Source organism: Martes martes (assembly GCF_963455335.1).
Source record: "Martes martes genome assembly, chromosome: 6".
In the NCBI taxonomy this organism is placed as follows: domain Eukaryota; kingdom Metazoa; phylum Chordata; class Mammalia; order Carnivora; family Mustelidae; genus Martes; species Martes martes.
Genome location: NC_137893.1, coordinates 118358793 through 118381029, shown reverse-complemented (window position 1 = coordinate 118381029; position 22237 = coordinate 118358793). Strand labels below are relative to the sequence as shown.

Here is a 22237-nt window from a genome sequence, read left to right as displayed (position 1 = left end):
ACAAAGTAATCTCCAAATTTTATTTCTACCATTAATTTTTTTAAGATTTTTATTTATTTATTTGACAGACAGAGATCACAAGTAGGCAGAGAGGCAGGCAGAGAGAGGAGGGGAAGCAGGCTTCCCGCTGAGCAGAGAGCCCAATGTGGGGCTCGATCCCAGGACCCTGGGATCATGACCTGAGCTGAAGGCAGAAGCTTTAACCCACTGAGCCACCCAGGTGCCCCTCTACCATTAATTTTTTTAAAAGGGACCTTTCATTTTCCTCTCAGACAGTGGTAACAAATTAGTTCTCATCAAAAATGATACACCATTCCTTTGAATCTAATTCACTACTAATTTTAGCTTATGTTAAAATTATGATCTGAAGACACAAATGACTAGAACAGGCTCCTTGGGTGACAGCAGGAGGAGGTGAGACAGAGTCAGGTTATAGACAGAGCTCATCTTCTCTTAGTTAATGACATAGGCTTTCTTGAACATCAACATCCCCCAGGACTCAAGATCTGAGACTAGAACTTCAACTTCCCATCCAAGATGCAATTCTGATCCACAGGGCTGACACCCTTACTTCCCAATTTCAGTTGAGTTTTCTTTAAGGATGATATTAATAGGCAAAATTCTGAGTATCATCAAGAAAGATTTTGTCCATTTGTCAAAATCTTGAGTAATTTTCGCAAGGAAATATCAAAAGTTCAAAACAGCCAAAGTAAAACCAATGAATCACTGAAGTAGTAATTAGTAAAAATTTACTTTTATTGATGCCACATGCCAAAAAGAGAGTTTGCAAACCAGAAGCATTTAAACCAGAAGGTGGAAGGAAGCTGGGGAGTCTCTTGTTACAAAGTAGCTTATGTTATGAGAAAGCAGTGACTGCTTATTCATCACAGTCATTGGCTACAATATTACAGTTTTCAGTGGTTACTTCATATCAACCAGGGGAAACAGTTCAATGTTCTTTGTCATTTCCAAAGACATAAGCAAGAAATGATCCAATTCATTTAGCCTTACAAAATAAGCTAAATTAAGATTTGTTTCTATGAATAAACTGGTTTTGTCTGTTTAGGGTATTTTTGAGGCCAGCTCCATTTATTTCTGATTTTAACAGTAGAAAGCAGTTAAGTCTGGATCCAGGAAAAGTGTAGAAAAATGTTATTTCCTGCGCAGAAAGAAGAATGCCATATGGTGAAAGAAGAATGCCATATGGTAAATGAAGCATGCCTCAGTGGAACCTCAGAATCCCTCTTCATCCATAATAACATACACTTGGAGACTAAATCCCATAGGGTCAAATATCTATCCTAATTAGCTTAGGACTCTGTATTCTGAATCCACACAGGAAACTCCCAACCTCTACAAAGACTCATGGCTTCTACCCTTGTCACATTTCACCTCTGCACTCACCAGCTGTGTGACCCTGAGCAAATTCCTCCACCTCTCTGAAACTCCATATCCTCCTTGAAAACCGGGGATGATACTAGTGTACTACAGGTATAGTGGGAGCCCTAGGGATTTTTCATTCCAGATGCAGCATATGTACATTCCTCACAGCACCCTGATAAGCTGCTGTTGATGCCTCCAGCCAAAGACCACCAGGAGCACACCTGTGGATGAACAAGTTGGTTTAATTGTTCATTGTGGTGAGGGAGAAAACTCACCATGGAGAATCACGGGCATCTCAGAAAGAGGGTGCTGGAACCAAAGAGCAGAACCAGCAGAAAGTATTCATTAAGAGAATTCTTGCAGGGAGGTAGTTTACACAATAGTGGGGTGCACGAGGCAGATTTGATCCACAAGGCTGGCCATTGTCAGGAAAGGCATACTTGACTCTGGGAATAGGCAGGTGCTACCGTCCACAGTGCAATCTCTTATCTCTCTGGGAAGCCTCATCTCTGCTCTTTTTTTTTTTTTTTCTAAATGGTTCCACACCTGGCATAGAGCCCACCATGGGGCTTAAATTACCAACCCTGAGATTAAGACTTTAGCTGAGATCAAAAGCCAGATGCATAATCCACTGAGCCATCCAGAATCCCACAGATCTGCTCTGAAGACTTTACAGCTGGTTGGCTCTGACTCATCCAGATTATCTAGAAAGATTTCTCTTACCTAAAGTCAACTGATTATGGACTGTAATCACATCCCCAAAATATTTTCAGAGCAACACACAAATTAATGATTGAATAACTGAGGAGTAGAGTCTAGCCATACATAAAACTGACAATTTAACTACTATAGGGTTTAGGCTTGTGTTAGGTGATTTTGAGGAGGATTTAAGAGAGAGGGACTCTGCTCTTAGTTGGATAGTCAGGAAGTAGACAGTAGGATGGATAATTCTACAGTTGGGCATCTTAATAAATCTTACCTAGAATAAGGAAGACCAGGCTGAGGCTAAAGCTCTAACTGGTAATGAAGCAGAAGGCAATCGTATCCTCTAGGAAAGAGGGATGCTTGGTCATTTTTGTGACTTTGACAATCTTTGCGTTTTGTCTGTGTTCAGGCATGATTACTGAGTGGCCTTGTGCTCTGTCTTGATCATCATGGTCACTGAGTGGCTGTCTGACACTGCTGTCCTATGACATTGTTTATGTTCACCAGGAAAACACCAGAACCTGGCTGTGAGCTGCAGACTAGCTCCTGGAAACACCAAGTCCTGCTTAATAGTACCAGGTGGCTGCTAGATGCCAGGGCTTTTCCTGTCTCACACTTCCTACAGTCTCTGTCATCATGAGGTATGACAGTGTGCTGAGAAACAGAAGGCCATCTAACAGGGAAAGAGTTATTGATTCTGAGTGGAATCGCCCATTAACCGGTGGCTTCCAAAACACACATAAAATTGATTCTTCTGAAAAAAAAAAAATAATAATAATAATAAGTCTCCCTCTAATGACTGCCTTTGACAATAGCTCAATTCCTAGTCCCTGACAAATATCTGGAATATGTGGCAGGATAAAGAATATGAAAATTTAAAAAAAAGAATATGAAAATATTCAGGAGGTTCTGAGAAGGAAACCAATTTCTAAATCATAGCAATTCTCAATCTGCCCTCAACATTTCACTTATGTTGTTAATTGTAAAAAAATTTAAAAACCAAAAATCATACAATGAGGCAGCCCAAGCTGTCTTTTATGTAATCAGTGTCCCCAGATTGCCCTTAAATGTATATAGACAGCAATAAAACACAGAGCATAGAGAATATTCCAGGCAGGGAAAAATTGAGGTGAAAGATGATGCAATTACTATAGGCAGCATTCACGACTTTATGATTTCTTCTATTGTCCCAGGTGTAAATACAAGGCTTTTGAGAACAAGAGAAGAACTTAACTCAACTAGATTTACATAAGTAGAAAATCAAAGGTATTCCTTGACCACCGGCAGCAGAAATACCCTAGGCAGGTAAATAAAAATTTGGAAAATTGTACATGAACAATGGAAGCAAAAAAGAAAGACAATCCATTTTCAGAGGTCAGGAAAAGAGGAGGAGTTACATATTGCCAGGGAGGGAATCAATTATGGGAGAATTTTTGGAGATTGTAACCCAGAAAAGCCTGAAGAATACCATATTAGTGATGATATCTATACATGAAGCTACTCAGAAATTCCCACCCCTCTCACCACCAGCAAGTACACACACCCATAAGAAGATTCTGTAAGACCCTCCCTCCTTTCCTAGAGAATTCACCCAGGAGGCTACATCAGAACAAGGGGATTTCCCAAACCCTTCCTGGCTTCTTAGTACAAGCTCTTCAACTGGCAACAGAAGTGTCATCAGAAGGGATTTTTCTGATTGGCCAGAACCTAAACTGGCAGGGTTTGGTTTGTTGTCTACAGATTCCCTTCTCAGTTGGGTTCTTACCACTGCTCTGCAACTCTGAAGGGCCACTGAGGAGACCACATTGAAAAAAGGATGACCCTAAACAGAGTTCTGATTCTGGGGACTCTTGCCCTGACCACCATGATGAGCCCTGGTGGCAGTGAAGACATTGTGGGTGAGTGCACAGCTGAGGGATGTGGGGACTAGACTTGGGAAAAAGAGTTGGAAGGGGGGCGTTGGCATAGAAATAGCAGAGACTCCTCAAAGGTGTTCTCAATATTAAGCAGATCTAAAAATTATGGTCACTCCTCCTTCAGGAAACTAGAGACCCAACCCACTCTCTCTGCTACCTGTGCTGTTGCAGTTCATGAAGGTCATTATTCCTTTCTAATATCAGATCCAGTGAATATAGCCTGCAGGGCTCAATGGCATTCATTTATGGTTGCCTCAGAGATTAAAGATGTTTCCACGAGTGGATGTTTTGTTACTAAAAATTCATGACCTTTTGCTCTCAAATGTCTCTAAACAACATTTTGAAACTTTTTATGTTTCTTTAAAAAAAAGAAAGAAAATATTTTATTTACTTATTTGACAGAAAAACAGACAGCAAGAGAGGGCAAGTGGGAGAGGGAGAAGCAGGCTTCCTGATGAGCAGGGAGTTTGATGTGGGGCTGGATCCCAGGACCCTGAGATCATGAACTGAGCCAAAGGAATGCTTAATGACTGAGCCACCCAGGCACCCCAGCTTTTTCTTTTTCTTTTTTTTTTTTTTTAAGATTTTTATTTATTTATTTGACAGACAGAGACCACAAGTAGGCAGAGAGACAGGCAGAGAGAGAGGAGGAAGCAGGCTCCCCGCTGAGCAGAGAGCCCGACATGGGGCTCGATCCCAGGACCCCGAGATCATGACCTGAGCTGAAGACAGAGGCTTTAACCCACTGAGCTACCCAGGTGCCCCGCACCCCAGCTTTTTATATGTTTCTTCTGTAGTCTCACTTTGGATAAAGAGTTCCGTGAATTATGTATATACTATGTAGATATAAAGAAGTGTGTCCTCTTCTTTGTCTCAGATTTACACATTTTCATGCCGGGAACTGGCATGGGGGGAGTGACTAAACAAGCCCAGCTGAATACCTTTAGACCAGTCATTATACCACATGACCTCATATATGTCACTTCACAAATAATCAAATCAAATATGTATTTAGAAATGCTTTTCCAATGATGAAGACATAGAAATGTCAATGACCTTTCTTGTTTCTTAATTGTTACTATTACAGGTGTGGCTTAATAATTTTTTAAATTTTAATTCCAGGATACTTAATAGTGTTATTTTAGTTTAGTGTACAGTATAGTGACTCAATATTCTATACCTTACTCAGTGCTCACCTAGATCAGTGTACTTTTAATCCCTCTCACCTGTTTGGTTTTTTAAAGATTTTATTTATTTATTTGACAGAGACACAGCGAGAGAGGGAACACAAGGAAGGGGAGTGGGAGAGGGAGAAGCAGGCTTCCTGCTGAGCAGGGAACCTGATGTGGGGTTCGATATGGGGCTCGATCCCAGGACTCTGGGATCATGACCTGAGCTAAAGCAGATGCCTAATGATTGAGCCACCCAGGCGCCCCTCCTTTCACCTTTTTAAACTGCCCCCCCCACCCCACCCACCTACCATCGGGTAACCATCAGTTTTTTCCCTAAAGTTAGGAGTCTGGTTTTTTTTTATTTATCTTGTTACTTGTTCATTAGTTTTGTTTCTTAAATTCCACATATGAGTGAAATTATATGGTATTTATCTTTCTCTGATTATTTCACTTTGCATTACACTCTCTAGCTTCTACCATATTGTTGCAAATGGCAAGATTTCAGTCTTTTTATAGCTTAACAATATTCCATTTTGTGTGTGTGTATATATATATATATATACACACACATCAAATCTTTATCCATTTATCTATCCATTGATCCATATATCTATCAATGGGCACATGGGCTGCTTCCATAATTATGGAATTATGGAATTCTGTAATCTTCCAAACTAGAGAATATCTTTATTTTTATTTTAAAATTGAGAACTTTATGATGAACTTATTTTATAACAAATTAAGATAATATAATATAAATAATAAATATAATATAATATAAAAATTAAAATACATTATTCTCAAATTGTCAATTCAAATGACCTGTCTTGCTTTCTATCTAATAGAGATCCTTAAAAGGAAAACGGGGCAAACACACATTAATTATTCAATCCCTCCAGCCCCTCTACCTTTATTGCCTACCTCTTCCCACCCTCTCTTCAGCCATTCCTTTATCATCTTTTCCTTCCAGGGTCTATCCCTGGTCCTTTTTATTGTTGTTTTATTGACATGAAGAATGGTTTTGTAAAAACCGAAGTAGAAAAGCTAGTTAAGAGGGAATATGAAATGGAGCATACTCTAATTTTCACCAACTTTGTTAACCATGACTGCTCCCATTCTAATTTTCATTTGGTGGTGGAAGTTTCATGTGTTTCTCCAGAGAACGTACAATTCCTTTTTTCAGCATCACACCAGAGCACCCTAGTCAGACTCATCTTATCCATTAGGTACAGTAAGCACAGTACCAAGGGCTTGTGATGCTCATAGGACACCATGAAAATGTTTTAATTTCTTTTAAAATTAGAAGAAAAAAATGAACTTTTAGAGTAGAAGAAAATATTTTAATTTTTAATATAGCCTGGATTATATTTGGTTTTGTACCAATATAGTCACAAATACAATTCTTAATATTTTTATGAAAAAATGGGCCCATGAAAGGAATAGCACTTAGGCTCACAAGTCATAATACAGCCTTGGTCACTGCTGCTTCTGACCTTCATATGGTCCACCTTTGTGTCTCCCAGCTTTCACTCCCCCAATTTCTATGATCCTTGAGAAGAGCAAATGACATTCAATACACACTTTTCAGCACACAGGGAGATAAATTTTGGGGATTCCAAGATGAAAAGACATGCTCTCTGCCCCTTGGTGCAGGAGCAAGCTGCTTCTAGTTGGCCCCATAGTGTGATATTCATCAACAGTTGGCAACCCAGGACAAGTACCAGATGAAAACAACAGTTGCATATATTCATGTTTGGAAAAGAGTCAAGGATAAAAGATAGAGTTTATAAAGGTTTTGTTGAGGGCCTTTTAAATAATCAACCAAGGGGATTATCTGATTATCTGATTATTATCATCTGGGCAGGGAAGAGAATGAGTTGGATGAGGTATAGATAAATTTGGAGAGCAAGACACTGGGATGGAGGTGCTAGAGGATATAATGTGGTCAAAAACATGTTCAGTGAGAGAACTTAGCTAAAATGTTGGTAAGTAAGCAGAAACTTAAGGAAAAAAATGGAGGTATCCAGGAAATCTGTAAAGATAACTTTGTTTCAAGGAGAAAGGCCCCTGCAAAGACCAAGGAACATGAAGGAATAATATACTTTGGTTTGACTGGGCAGCTGAGGTATTGGCAGAGGAAGTGGGACCATAAGACTTCTGCCCTTCCCTTCCGGGACTCAACACAGCTTCCTGTCTGTTCCTGTACTCATCTGACTCTCTCACCAGCAATAAGCTCCTTGATCCCTGCTCCTCATGATATCTGACATCTCGATGATGTTCAGTAAATGAGGAAGAACATGAAGAGGAAGTGATTTTTAAAAAACAAAAACAAAAACACACATATATTTCTTCACAAAGTTCTCCAGGTACACTCATTGGGTGGAGTCCTACTGCTGCCATTCTACTTTGGTGTCCTCACACAAGTACACTGTCCATTTGAGAAGAAGGGCCATAGTTTACCTGGAGCTCTCAATAAACAGAAATGTTGAGTCAGAATAAGAGGAGAGGTTTAGTAATATCCTCTAAGTGGTGGTGGGGAAGAGCAGTGGGGTGTGACAGAAATCTAAAATCCAATATATCTTTCATTTCGTATCTCTGATAAAATCAAGTGCTCTCCTCTGGGGATTACTATTGTTAACAAAACAGAGACCTCAGGAGCATTATTTATTTTTTATATACTTTGTAGTATTGTTGCTGTCCTTGTCACACTCTCACATCCTACAATATTTAGAAGAAACTCTTGTAAAACAATAAAGTCCTGTGTGTTCTTCTTGGAAAGACAAGAGGAAGAAGGAGGAGAAGGAGGAAGGAGAGAAGGAAGGCAGGAAGGCCTGCATAGAAAATGTTCTGTTCTGAACCAGTCCTGAGGTGGAGAGGAATCCAAATGTATTTCTTATTAACTGATGAAAGAATTAAGTAAGAGATAAAACTTATGAAGCAGAGGGAGGTAAACTCAATCTCTGAGAAAGGAAGCTAAGACCATGATGATTTGTTCATTCCTTTTTTAATTTCATTATGCTTATCGTAAATGTACTGGGTGTGCCAGGGGCTGAGCTATGCACACAGGGAACAGCAGTAACAAGGCTATTGAAATTCTGACCTCATGGAGCCTACATGACAGTGGAAAATCAGCTGCATTCTAACTGGACACCTACCAACCCTGAGGGAAAGGGAGCAGGAAAATTTGCCTAAAGACTGTGCCAAAGGGGGCGCATGAGTGGCTCAGTCCCTTGAAAGACTGAATCTTGTTCAGGTCATGATCTCACAGGTCGTGAGACCCAGCCTGGCGCAGGGCTCTGTGCTCAGTGTGGAGTCTGCTGGAGACTCTCTCCCTTTGCCCCTTCCCCAACTTGTACTCTCTCTCTCTCAAATACACAAATCAATCTTGAAAGAAAAAAAAAAAAACAGATAGTACCAAAGATGAAGCCCACAATATTTGAAAACCAGTTTAGTTTCTTCTGTCATTCAATTTAATAAGGTTCTTTCTCCCTCTGTTTTTTTCTTGCTCCTCACTCGCTCATCAGCTGACCATGTTGCTTCCTATGGCATAAATGTCTACCAGTCCTACGGTCCCTCTGGCCAGTACACCCATGAATTTGATGGAGATGAGGAATTCTATGTGGACTTGGAGAAGAAGGAAACCATCTGGCGGCTGCCTGTGTTTAGTACAGTTACAAATTTTGACCCACAAGGTGCACTGAGAAACTTGGCAATAGTAAAACAAAACTTGAACATCCTAACTAAACGCTCCAACTATACCACTGCTACCAATGGTAAGTGTCCACCACTCTGCCTCTCTTTACTGAATCTATCCCTACATATCAGGTCTCATTCCGTTCTTCCCTGTGATAGATACCCTTGACTGCTTTCCAAGGATCTTTCCCCAGATCTTCTCATAGTAATTACTGAACACTTACTCTCTGCCATCTCAGAGCTAACATATTGTCACGTAATACAAGGATACTTACGCCCATACCGTGTTCCTTGAACCCCTCAAAGAGAAGTCCTATAGATCTGCCACTTTAGTAAGCACGCCCATGGGGGAAGGGCACATGGATAAAATACAGGCAGTGTATAGATAGCAATTCCCAAGCAGAAGGTAAGTAAGAACTCTTCTACCATCAGATGGGGAACTGTTGGTGGGCGGACTCTTGCAGGACACAGTGCAGAACCTCAGGGCAGAGCTCTTTGCAATTCATATCAGTGCTGCTTCCTCACCACAGAGGTTCCTGAGGTGACCCTGTTTCTAAAGTCTCCTGTGATGCTGGGTGAGCCCAACACCCTCATCTGTCTTGTGGACAACATCTTTCCCCCTGTGATCAATGTCACGTGGTTGAAGAACAGGCACTCAGTCACAGAAGGTGTTTCTGAAACCAGCTTCCTCGCCAAGAAGGATCATTCCTTCTTAAAGTTCAGTTACCTCACCTTCCTCCCTTCTGCTGATGATATTTATGACTGCAAGGTGGAGCACTGGGGCCTGGATGAACCACTTCTGAAACACTGGGGTACGTATGAGTTCCACCCCCTTGGCACCTTCTTTCTCTATCAAGTCCAGAATATCCTGCCTTTGAGCCTGTGAATCTCATGTTTTCCACACTTCAAAAGTTTCAAATAATAGACTTTACCCTCTTCCTTAACCGTGGTGCCCTGAGTCCTCATAGAACAACAACAAAAAAAAACCTTCCACTCCATCCCACACACATGTACATGAACCAATACTCTGTCTTCTGACGTCCACAACCTCATTTTCACAGAACCTGAAATTCCAGCCCCTGTGTCAGAACTGAAAGAGACTGTGGTCTGTGCCCTGGGGTTGGCTGTGGGCCTTGTGGGTATCGTGGTGGGCACTGTCTTCATTGTCCAAGGCCTACGCTCAAGCAGTGCTTCCAGACATCAAGGACCCTTGTGAGCAGCACCCTAGAAAGGAAGGTAAGCATTCAGATTTGTCAGAGCTGAGAACTGGAGACACAGCACAGGAGAAAGGAAATTGGGAGGAATTTGTGGATACAGATATGGTTGAAAGGTTGCAGGAGTCTGGGGGAGGGCATGATGATAGCACAGAAGCCCCCTAGGATCAACCACCCCATGTCTGTCCTATTGCAGGAGCACCGCATGCCCACCAACCAGAGTAGAAGAGTAGACGTGATAGGTGATCTAACACAATTGCCTGGCGGAGCTCATCATATTCCTTCACTCTCCAACGCTCCTCCTCTCACCTCTTTTCTGGAACTTAAGGTCCTCCTATATCCTCTGAAAGCTCCCATACCCTTTGGAATTCTGCCCCTTGAATGCCTGACTTTTTTTCTTTTCTCAGTTGTTATCTACAGTGAGCTGTCTGAGATACTCCATCCAGTTCCCTGATTCTTTGTAACCCTGATCCATTATTCCCGTGGAAATAATAAATTTCCCTTTATGAGATCTTTTAGTAACACTTGTCTGTCTTTCATCTCAGGGCTGACTATGGCTGTGGCCCCTTATGCCTCAAGTCCACTTAATCTCACTTTCCAGATTATTTTCATGGCCAGTTACACGGGCTCAAGCAAGTATAGACTGATAATATTTAATATTTTAGCTGATGTTAATATTCTCTTCCTATTATTCCCACACTAGGGTGCTACCACTCTCCTCCCAATTCAGACATTAATGAAAGTAATATTAGAACTGTGTCCTCTGTACAGATTCGTTATAGAAGAAATACAAAAATGAAGAAATAAGCTCATACTCATTTAATATAGTTTTTAAAAGTTATGACAGAGAAATAAGTTGGAATAATGGAATTTTGAATTTCAAAGTACCAAAAGTCAAAATTGTTTTCCAAAACTTGAAAATTTCAATTTGTGGAGAATGATTGATAGTAGGACCAGCATTCCTCTCCCTTACTCATCCAGGAGAAGATGAGAATTCTTTAGGCAGGAAAAAAATGGAAGTCAGTCAGGAGAGGTTAGAATAAGATCGTAAGGTCCATATCTAAGAAGAACCAAATACTTTATTCTCACTTAGGGATAGTAACAACAGGAAGAGGAATGGGAGTAGAAACCACAGGAGTATTTAAGCTTCTGAGAACACAGGTGCAGTTTGCTTCACCTCCTACATGAATCCCTGCTAGATAAGCATAGAGACTTTCCTGTACCACCATGGCATGCCAGGGACACTAGAGTGAATATAGCTGCAGGATGTTTCTAGGCAGATCAGTTTAGATCAGTGAATCCCTGTGTATCCCTGTGCACCCTGGGAAACAGCAAAACACTCCAATAACTCCAGCCCCCCTGCCTCTCACCCCTCACCCTTCCTGGTCAAGGAAAGAATGAGCCTATAAGAGAGAAATCCCAGGAGGGACAACATGGTGGAGATAATGTACTGGCAGCTGTGGATGCTGCATCTTCTTCTAGGTTCATTGTCTCCAAGTGGAAACTCTGGCAGAGGAAATGGATCTACAGATGGAATTCTCTGGCTTTCCTGAGTGTGTCCAAGACTTTACTCTTGAATGTGTATGTGACTTGGCTTGGGTCATTTTGCCCTTTGAAATTGTTTTAGGTATGATTTTGCGCCAGTCTTTTCATTCTGCACCTGCTGTGTCCATACATTGTATCTAAGACACTATTATGGAATTGCTGTGAAATGTATGAGGCTGTCCCTGTCCATGCTCCCCTGCAAGAATGAGCTTAAAATATAATTGGGGGGAAAAAGATAATTTTAATACAATAGTTGATACTTCATAGTTTGATGGAAAGAAACCTAAATTCAATTCAGGATTTAGCACTTTATAGCTAGTATTTTAAACATGATAACACAGAATAAATATATTCTGAGTTATATATTTTTCATCCATAATAGGGAAGTGATAATACTTTCTTGCAGTTTCAACAGAATTTGAAAAATCTTGATATTTAGGCTGTGCTTTACACATAATATACAAATATAAGAAAACATTGTTAGTTCTATTCATAATTAATTTTTTAAAAGAATGGATCATATCATATAGAAAGGATATCTGTTTTCCTGAGTCCGTTAATGATGTAGGAGATTCAAACATGCAGCTATGAATTAATTTCTTTTTATAAGTTAATGAGAGGATTTTTTTCAGAAACTCTGAGATGTTGAGATTGGGTTAAGCTAAGAGAACAGATGGAGTATAGCAGTCAGTGACATATCACAGGTGGAGGGTTGTTAAAAGAATTATTAGAACAAAAAGTTGAAATATTTGACTTTCAGTTTTCAATCTCAAATAAGAGATTTATTTTCCCCATTATGGCACATAAATTTTTAGACAAGGTATGTTATATGTAAACGATCTTATGCCTGTTTACTTTGGGGGGAAGTGGGAAAGATTTAAGGAGAAAAAGCTACCTGTGGAGTAGAAATAAGACAATAATTAAAAATTCAGGCTAGGAATTGATAAATTTGACTCAGAAGTTATCATGAAAATATAAGTAATAGAACACAGGATTTTAGGCCAGTGAAACTACTCTGTATGATACTATGATGGTGGACACATGCCATTACACATTTATTCAAAAACACAGAATCTACACCAAAATGAACCCTAATGTAAACTATGAACTTTGGGTGATAATAATCTGTCAATGTAGTGTCATCAATTGTAATAAATATACCACTCTGGTAGGGGATATTGATAGTAGGGGGAGCTGTGCTTAGTGGGGACAAGGATATATGGGAAATCTGTGTACTTTCCACTCAATTTTGCTATGAACATAAAACTACTACAAAATAAAGTGTATTAAAACAAAACAAAACAAAAAGCAGCGGGATGCCTGGGTGGCTCAGTCAGTTAAACGGTTAAGCATCTGCCTTTGGCTCAGGTCATGATCCCAGGGTTCTGGGATCAGTTCCCTCACCCAGCCCCTTGCTCAGCGGGGATCCTTCTTCTTCTGCCTGCCACTCACCCTGCTTGTGTGCTCCCTTTCTCTGACAAATAAATAAATAAACAATCTTTTAAAAAATAAAACAGAAAATGTTAGCAATTAAGATACCAAATGTATAAAATAAAAATTTTAGTATAAAAAAAATAGATCACCTGAAAATGTACAAACATACTCAGGAAGAGTTTTTGGCACTAGGCTTTCAAATTAATGTTATATAAATTTAAATGACTCATGAGGTGAGAACCCAGGAATTTGGACATTGTGTGTGTGTTTGTGTGAGTGTGTGTGCTCATGTGTGTGTTATTCTAAGAGTTGTATTAAATCTCGTGACTAGTGTTCCAGGAATAGACAAATGGTGACCTACTCCGACTCTTTACCAAGAAATACTGACAAAAACAAATTTAATGGAAGTTGCCTTTTATTAAGGGGATTCATTCATAAAGTCTTCAAATAATTTTTTTTAATTTTTTTTAAAGATTTTATTTATTTGAGAGAGAGAGAATGAGAGAGAGCATGAGAGGAGAGAGGTCAGTGGGAGAAGCACACTCCCTGCTGAGCAGGGAGCCAGATGTGGGACTTGATCCTGGGACTCCAGAATCATGACCTGAGACCAAGGCAGTTGCCTAACCAACTGAGCCACCCAGGTGCCCTGAGACTTCAAATAATTTTAAAACAGAATTAAAATTGTTTCTTAAGAAAAGAACAATAATTTCATTTTATCAACTAAAAGTTAAAATGGATCACCACATGACATTACTATAAGAAAAGTTAGATATCAATCCTCATGATAATAAATTATGATTCTGAAAAAATTATTTGAGTTATTTGAACTATTTCTGGTTGTGTACATAAAGTGTGACTTTATTAATATTTAATATTAATATCATACTATTTTAAGGTACATAATTAGAAAATCACATTTTTCAGCAAATAATTTGCAAGAAAAATAGAAAACAGAAAAACCACATTAAAAAATACTGAATACATATCAACCAAATGTTAGGCTTTGTTTGGATGCATATTCGAACAAAACAACCATGGAAAAATTCTTTTGAGACAATCACAAAAATTGTACATGTTAGGTCGGTGGTCCCGGGAATGCAGGAGGAACAATAAAAATGGCCACCAGGACTCTTCCGCTACCATAAGTAACCCGATACCTATGCAGGAAACCGGAAACATCAGGACTCCCCCAACCCTCCAATCACCGAATACCTTACCTTATATGGCTGTGAACCTATGCCGCGTCTTACCCAGATAAAAGACCCACTGGACACATCCCACACTCGAGTTCCCCCACTCCCCTTTCTGGCATGGAACCTCGCTAGAGGGCGCTTTTAATAAATCTTGCCTCCTGCTTATCTTGCCTGGTGTCCTCTTTATCTCGCCTGTAAAACCTTATAGTATACTGACTGTATTAAGAATTATTTTTTCTAATTTTAGGGGTGGTAATGGCAATGTTATGTTTCTAAAAAGTCATTATATTTTAGATTTTTATAATAAAATATTCATCAGGAACATGATATGAGGGGCGCCTGGGTGGCTCAGTGGGTTAAGCCTCTGCCTTCAGCTCAGGTCATGATCTCAGGATCCTGGGATGGAGCCCCGCATCAGGCTCTCTGCTAAGTGGGGAGCCTGCTTCCCCCCTTTCTCTGCCTGTCTCTCTGCCTACTTGTGATCTCTCTTTCTCTGTCAAATAAATAAATAAAATCTTTAAAAAAAAGAACATAATATGATGTATAAGATAACTTCAAAATAATCCAGGATATGTGTAAGATTAAGTATGTGGGTTTACAAAATTATCCATGAATTAATAATTATTAAAGTCATATTGCATGGCACTATTGTCTCCACTACTATACATAGTTGAAATTTTCCATAATACAAAATTTTTCAAAAGGATTCCAAGAAAGACAAAAACAAACAAACAACAACAACAACAAAAAACACAGGGAGGCTTTCTTTTGAATTTACTTTGGTTTTTAAGTTTTCCCTCATTTTTTCCCAGTTAGGAAAATGTGAGTATCCAAATCCTCCTCCAGACCATTGACCTCCCAGAAATGTAACACAAAAGAATATGTATGTTACAAGAAATAAGAGTTAAGGAAAGCAAAGTAATGTTCACTATACTATTGGCTGACCTAAGCCCCAAATTTGTTAATATATACACTAATTTAATTAATAATGCAAAAATAAAAATGGTCATTGAATACCACTGCTGTGATACATACCATGCTATGTTCTGTGTGTATTAAAATAATGTAAAAGCAGATACATTCATTGTTTTCACAGAATTTACATTTCAGTGGGAAGAAATATACATATATAAAATTCCACTAGTGTATAATTATATACTCTAAGAATTCATAAAGGCAAAGAACAAAGTGACATGAGACTAATGAACAAAAAACAAGCATAATTTGGTGGAGGTGGAGGTTAGAGGAGGTTTGAATAAATACCTGGGATGAAATAGATATTGTATAGTATGTAAAGCAAAAAACTAATAATAATCCAATTAAACATAAATAATGGACTTGAACTATACTTTGGACCAAATGGACCCAATAAACATTTTAGTGATCTAAATAACATTTTTCCAAGAAAGGCATTCAAATGTCCAACTGGTAAGTGAAAAAGAGTTCAACATCATTAATAATTAGAGAAATGCAAATCAAACCCACAATGAGATATCACCTCACACTCGTCAGAATGGCTATCATCAAGAAAATAAGAAATAACAAGTGTTGGCAAGGATATGGAGATAAAGGAACCATTATATACTGTCGGTGGGAATGTAAATTGGCTCAACCCTATAATATGGAGGTTCCTCAAAAAATTGAGATATCTGCAGCTTCATATCCATTGCAACTTTATTTACCATACCCAAGACATCAAAACAATTTAAGTGTCCACCGATGATGGAGGGGTAAATCAAATGCTACACACACACACATATACACACCACACAAATTGAATACCTCTCAGCCATAAGAAAGAATGAAATCTTGCCATTTGTGACAACATGGATAGACCTTAAATGTATTATGCTAAATGAAATAAGGCAGAGAAAGAAAGACAAATACCATACATTTTCACTTATATATGAAATCTAAAAAATAAAACAAATGAAAAAACAAAACCAGACTCCTAGATACAGAGAAAAGACTCATGGTTGCCAGAGGAGAGGGGGGTTGGTTGTGGGCAAAATGGGTTAAAGTATCAAGAGGAATAAATATCCAGTTATAAAATAAATAAATCATGAGGATGTAGTGTCCAGCACATGGACTATAGACAGTAATACCGTATTCATTGTATGGTGACATGTGGTAACTAGACTTATTACACTGATCATTTCATAATGCATGTAAACATTGAATTACTATAATGTACACCTGAAACTCATATAATATCATATGCCAGTTATATATGAATTAATTTTGTATGGTGACAAATGTTAACTAGTCTCATTGTAGTGATCATTTCACAAAATAGACAAATATTAAATCATGTCGTACACCTGAAAATAATATAATGCTATGTCAATTATACCTCAGGAAAAAAGAATGACTGTTTTAACTTTGAAGAAAATGTCTTGGCAACAATTTTTTGGATATAAAACCAAAGGCACAAACAAAAAAAGCAAAAATAAACAAGTGGGACTACATAAAATTTTAAAACTTCTGCACAGCCAATCAGCCAAATGCAAAGGCAACCTATGGCCTTTGTGATATGTGAAATATGTGAAAAAAATATTCATAAGCCATCTATCTGACAAGAGGTCGATATAAAGGTACCCATACAAGTCAAGAACAAGGAAAACAAACTGATTTAAAAGTGAGCAGAGGAGAACTTCCAGGGAAGAGGGCAGAGTAGGAGGATCTTAGGCTCACCTAAAACTATGAGTCCCATGGATACAACGAGATAACATCCACATCATTGTAAATAACCCAGAAAATCACCTGAAGCCTGGCAGAAAAGACTCTCCATAGAAAAATGAAAAGATACCATATCCAAGAAACAAGGAAGGGCAGAGATGCTGTTGGGAACTAAATGGAACCACAGGACTATCCACAGGAGGAGGGCTGCTGTGGGCCCCAAGAGGAGAGAGAAGCAGACCCTTTACACCAGGCACTCTAGGCACATGGAACCCACACAGGGAAGACAAATCCCCATAACATTTGACTTTAAAAACCAGAATGACACAATTTTTCCAGTTCTTATAATAAGTAAAGCTTAACACCTAGAACTTTAAAAATCAGCAGGCTTGGCTCCTGGGGAGCCAGAGGGCTATAGGAAACAGGGTCCTTGTCCTTAAAGAGACAATACAGCACACAACTCTGTGAAGATACAGCATGCGAGCAGCAGTTTGAAAACAGCCTGGGGTATACAGGACGGATTTTTCTTTACTAATCATAGACCAGATGCTGGAGTGGCAGGGATGTTGGGAAGACTTCTTCAAGAACAAAAGAGGTAGTGGTTCCCATTTCCATCTCTTACCCTTCACACTAGACACACAGACACCCATTAGAATCAGAGTAACAACAAACTTGCTACCTCACTTGCTAACCGTGTCAACTTGCAACCCTTCAACCAGACCTTGCTACCTCACTTGCTAACCGTGTCAACTTGCAACCCTTCAACCAGAACTTGCTACCTCACTTGCTAACCGTGTCAACTTGCAACCCTTCAACCAGACCTCAGCATCAGGATCCCTCCACATCAGACATATACAAACCTGGATAACACCTCACACCCTGTCCCACCTTCTCCTGTGGACCTACCCCTTGCAGGTAAGGAGAACCTCTATAGATGACTGACCTGAAGGATAGAACAGCCAAAACACAACAACAGAAAACAGACAGCACACACCAGAAACACTCCCTGAATTGGCAGTCCCTGAACACAATATGACCTTTTCATGAAGCCATTATTCTCAGAAGCAGAAAATATATTTGACTATTCTAACACAGAGAAGAAGAAGGCAGAGGCCTAGACAAAGTGTCAAGACAGAATAATTCATCCCAAATGAAATACCAATATAAGGTCATGGCCAGAGATCTAAGTGAAACAGGTATATGTAATATGCCCGATGGAGAATTTAAAGCAACAATACTCACTGGATACTCACTGGAATTGAGAAAAGAATGGAAGACTTCAGGGAGGCCCCTACCGCAGAGATAAAAGAGTTAAAAAGGAATCAGTCAAGAATGAAAAATGTAGTAACTGAGATTGGGAACAGGATGGATGCAATGAACACAAGGCTGAAAGAAGTAGAGGAACAAATACAAGATATAGAACACAAATAAATGGAATATAATGAAGCTGGACAAAAGAGAGAAAAAAATATTATGGAACACAAGAACAGACTTAGGGAACTTAAGGAACTTCATGACTCTATAAAATGCAATAACACTAAGATTATAGAAGTCCCAAAAGAAGAGAGAAGACGGGGGAGAAAATGTTTTTGAGGACATATTAGCTGAAAACTTCCCTGGGGAAGGAAACAGACATCTACATCCAGGAAGCACAAAGAACTCCCATCAAAATCAACAAAAGCAGGTCAACACCAAGACATATTGTAATTGAATTTGCAAAATATAGCAATAAAAGAATCTTAAAACTAGCAAGACAAAAGTAGTTCTTAACTTACTATAAGGGTAGTTACAGATATCACAACAGAAATTTAGCAAGCCACAAAAGAGTGGCATGATATGCTCAGCTCAATAGGAAAAATATGCGGCCAAGAATACTCTATCGAGCAAAGTTATCATTCAGAACAGAGAAGAGATAAAGAGTTCCCCAGACAAACAACTACAACAGGAGTTTATGACCACTGAAAGAAAGCCCTGAAAGAAATATGAAAGGGGACTTTTTGAGTGGAAAGACCAAAACTGACAAAGACAAGAAAGGAACAGAGAAAATCTGCAGAAACAAAGAAAAAACAAATAATAAAATGACAATAAATACATATCTATCAATAGTTACTCTGAATATAAATGGACTAAATGCTCCAATCAAAAGATATAAGGTGTCATAATGGATTTAAAAAACAAGACCTATCTATATGCTGCCTACACGAGACTCATTTTAGACCTAAACACAACTGCAGATTGAAAATGAAGGGTTGGAGAAATATTTGACATGCAAATGAATGTCAAAAGAAACCTAGAGTAGCAATGCTTACATTGAACAAAGTAGACTTTAATCCAAAGACTGTAACAAGAGATGAAGAAGGACACTATATCATAATAAAGGAGACAATCCATTAAGAAGGTCTGACAATGTAAATATTTATGCCTCCAACAGTAGTAGCCAAAGATACAAATCAATAACAAACATAAAGGAACTAACTGATTATAATACAATAATAGTAAGGGACTTTCATCAATGGACAGATCATCTAAGTGGAAAATCAAGAAGAAACAATAACTTTTTTTTTTAAGATTTTATTTTTTTATTTGACAGAGAAAAGAGAGATCACAAGTAGGCAGAGCAGCAGGCAGAGAAAGATGTGGCAGCAGGCTCCCTGCTGAACCCAGAGTCCGATGCAGGCCTCGATCCCAGGACCCTGAGATCATGACCTGAGCTGAAGGCATTGGCTTAACCCACTGAACCACTCAGGCACTCCAAAAAAACAATAGCTTTGACTGACACACTGGACCAGATGGACTTAAGAGATATATTCAGAACACTCTATCCTAAAACAGCAGAATTCACATTCTCATTAAGGGCACATGAGACATTCTCCAGAGCAGATCATATATGAGGTCACAATTCAGGCCTCAACAAGTACAAATAAAAAGATCATATCATCATATTTTCTGGCCACAATGCTATGGAACTTGAAGTCAACCATAAGAAAAAATTTGAAAAGACCAAAATTCATGGAAGTTAAACACCATGCTACTAAACAATGAATGGCTCAACCAGGAAATCAAAGAAAAAATAAAATATATATGGAAACAAATGAAAATGAAAATGCAATCATCCAAAACTTTTCAGATGCAGCAAAAGTAGACCTAAGAGGGAAGTATATAACAATACGGGCCTACCTTAACAAGCAAGAAAAATGTCAAATAAACAACCTAAACTTATACCTACAGGAGCTTACATCTAAAGGAAAAAGACCAACACACAAAGCCTAAGGCCTAAAGCAGAGGAAAGGAAATAATAAAGATTAAAGCAGAAATAAGTTATATAGAAACTGGAAAAAAAAATAAATTAAAAAAAGTACAGATCAATGAAACCAGGAGCTAGTTCTTTGGAAAAATTGTAAAATTGATAAACCCTAAGCCAGAGTCATCAAAAAAGAAAACAGAAGGGACCCAAATTTAAAAAATCACAAGTGAGAGATGAGAAATAACCAAAACCACAGAAATATTAGCAATTATAGGAGAATATTATGAAAAACTATATGCCAAAAAATTAACAACCTGGAAGAAATGGATAAATTCCTTGAAACATATAAACTACCAAAACTGAAACAGGAAGCAACAGAAAGCTTAAACAGACCCAAAACCACCAAAGAATTTAATCAGTAATCAAAAAATCTCCAAAAAAAAAAAAAAACCAAAAAAAAAAAACCAGAAGTCCAAACCCAGATGGCTTCCCAGGAAAATTCCACCAGACTTTTTTTTTTTTTTTTAATTTAACAGAGAGAGAGAGATCACAAGAAGGTAGAGAGAGGGGGGGAAGCAGGCTCCCCGCCAAGCAGAAAGCCGGATGTGGTACTGGATCCCAGGACTTGAGATCACAACCCGAGCTAAAGGCAGAGGCTTTAACCCACTGAGCCACCAGGTGCCTGTCTACCAGACATTTAAAGGAGAGTTAATACCTATTCTCAAACTATTCCAAAAAATACAAATGGAAGGAACACTTTCAAATTCATTCTATGAAGCAAGCATAACCCCGATACCAAAACCAAAGAAAAAATGCACTAAAAAAGAGGAGTACGGGCTAAAATCCCTGAAGAACATGGATGCAAAAATTCCCCCATAAAATACTAGCACACCAAATCCAACAGTACAGTAAAAGAATCATGTCACCATGATCAAGTGGGATTTATTCCTGGGCAGCAAGAGTGGTTCACTATTCACAAGTCAAACAATGTGATACACCACATTAATAAAAGAAAGGATAAGAACCATATGATCCCCCCAGTAGATGCTGAAGAAGCATTTCACAAAGTACATATATTCATGATCAAAATACTCAACAAAGTAAGATTAGAAGGAATAAACCTCAGCATCATAAAGGCCATATATGAAAAAAAAAAACCCACTCCTAATATCATCCTCAATGGGGAAAAATTAAAAGCTTTTCCTCTATGGTCAGGAAGAAGACAGGAATGTCTACCCTCAGAACTGTTGTTTAACATAGTATTGGGAGTCTTAGCTATGGCAATCAGACTTAGAAAGGCATCCAAATTGGCTAGGAAGAAGTCAACCCCTCACTATTTGCAGATGATAAGAAACTCTATGTAGAAAACACAAAAGACTCCACCAAAAAGTGCTAGAACTGACACACAAATTCAGTAAACCAGCAGGATAGAAAATCAATGTATAGAGATCTGTTGCATTTCCTTATACCAGTAATAAAGTAGCAGAAAGAGAAATCAAGGAATCATCCCTTTTACAATTGCAACCAAATAATAAGATGCCTAGGAATAAATCTAACTGAAGAGCTGAAAGATCTTTACGCTAAAAACATTGGTGAAAGAAATTGAAGATGACACAAACAAATGGAAAGATATTCCATGCTCATGGGTTAGAAAGGCAAATATTGTCAAAATGTCCATACTTCCCAAAGCTATCTACACAATCATTGCAGTCCCTATCAAAATGCCAAAAGCATTTCTTCACAAAGCTAAAACAAAAAATCCTATAATTTTTGTGGAACCACAAAAGGCCCTGAATGGCCAAAACAACCTTGAAAAACAAAAGCAAAGCAGGTGGCATCGCAGTTCTGGATTTCAAGGTATATTATAAAACTGTAATGATAAAAACAGCATGGTACTGGCACAAAAACAGACACAAAGATCAATGGAACAGAATAGAAAACTCAGAAATGAACCCACAACCGTATAGTCAATCAATCTGTGACAAAATCAGGAAAGAATATCCAGTAGGAAAAAGACAGTCTCTTCAACAAATGATGTTAGGAAAACTGGACAGCAACA

At 38.6% G+C, this 22237-nt stretch overlaps 1 protein-coding gene across 1 annotated transcript; it reads left to right on the top strand.

The window, feature by feature from the left end:
- Positions 1 to 3839: 3839 nt before the first annotated feature.
- Positions 3840 to 10594, top strand: LOC308344003 (HLA class II histocompatibility antigen, DQ alpha 2 chain-like). Its single transcript, XM_080805291.1, has 5 exons — positions 3840 to 3986; positions 8701 to 8949; positions 9400 to 9681; positions 9931 to 10105; positions 10280 to 10594. The coding sequence occupies exons 1-4, from the start codon at positions 3905 to 3907 to the stop codon at positions 10083 to 10085; spliced, it is 768 nt and encodes a 255-aa protein (XP_080661417.1). The 5' UTR covers positions 3840 to 3904; the 3' UTR covers positions 10086 to 10105; positions 10280 to 10594.
- Positions 10595 to 22237: the final 11643 nt, after the last annotated feature.

Coding starts and splice junctions, on each gene's coding strand:
- LOC308344003 (XM_080805291.1), top strand. CDS start 3,905: ATGACCCTAAACAGAGTTCTGATTCTGGGGACTCTTGCCCTGACCACC. Junction 3,987..8,700: donor TGGCAGTGAAGACATTGTGG/GTGAGTGCACAG, acceptor CTCGCTCATCAG/CTGACCATGTTGCTTCCTAT. Junction 9,682..9,930: donor ACCACTTCTGAAACACTGGG/GTACGTATGAGT, acceptor TCATTTTCACAG/AACCTGAAATTCCAGCCCCT.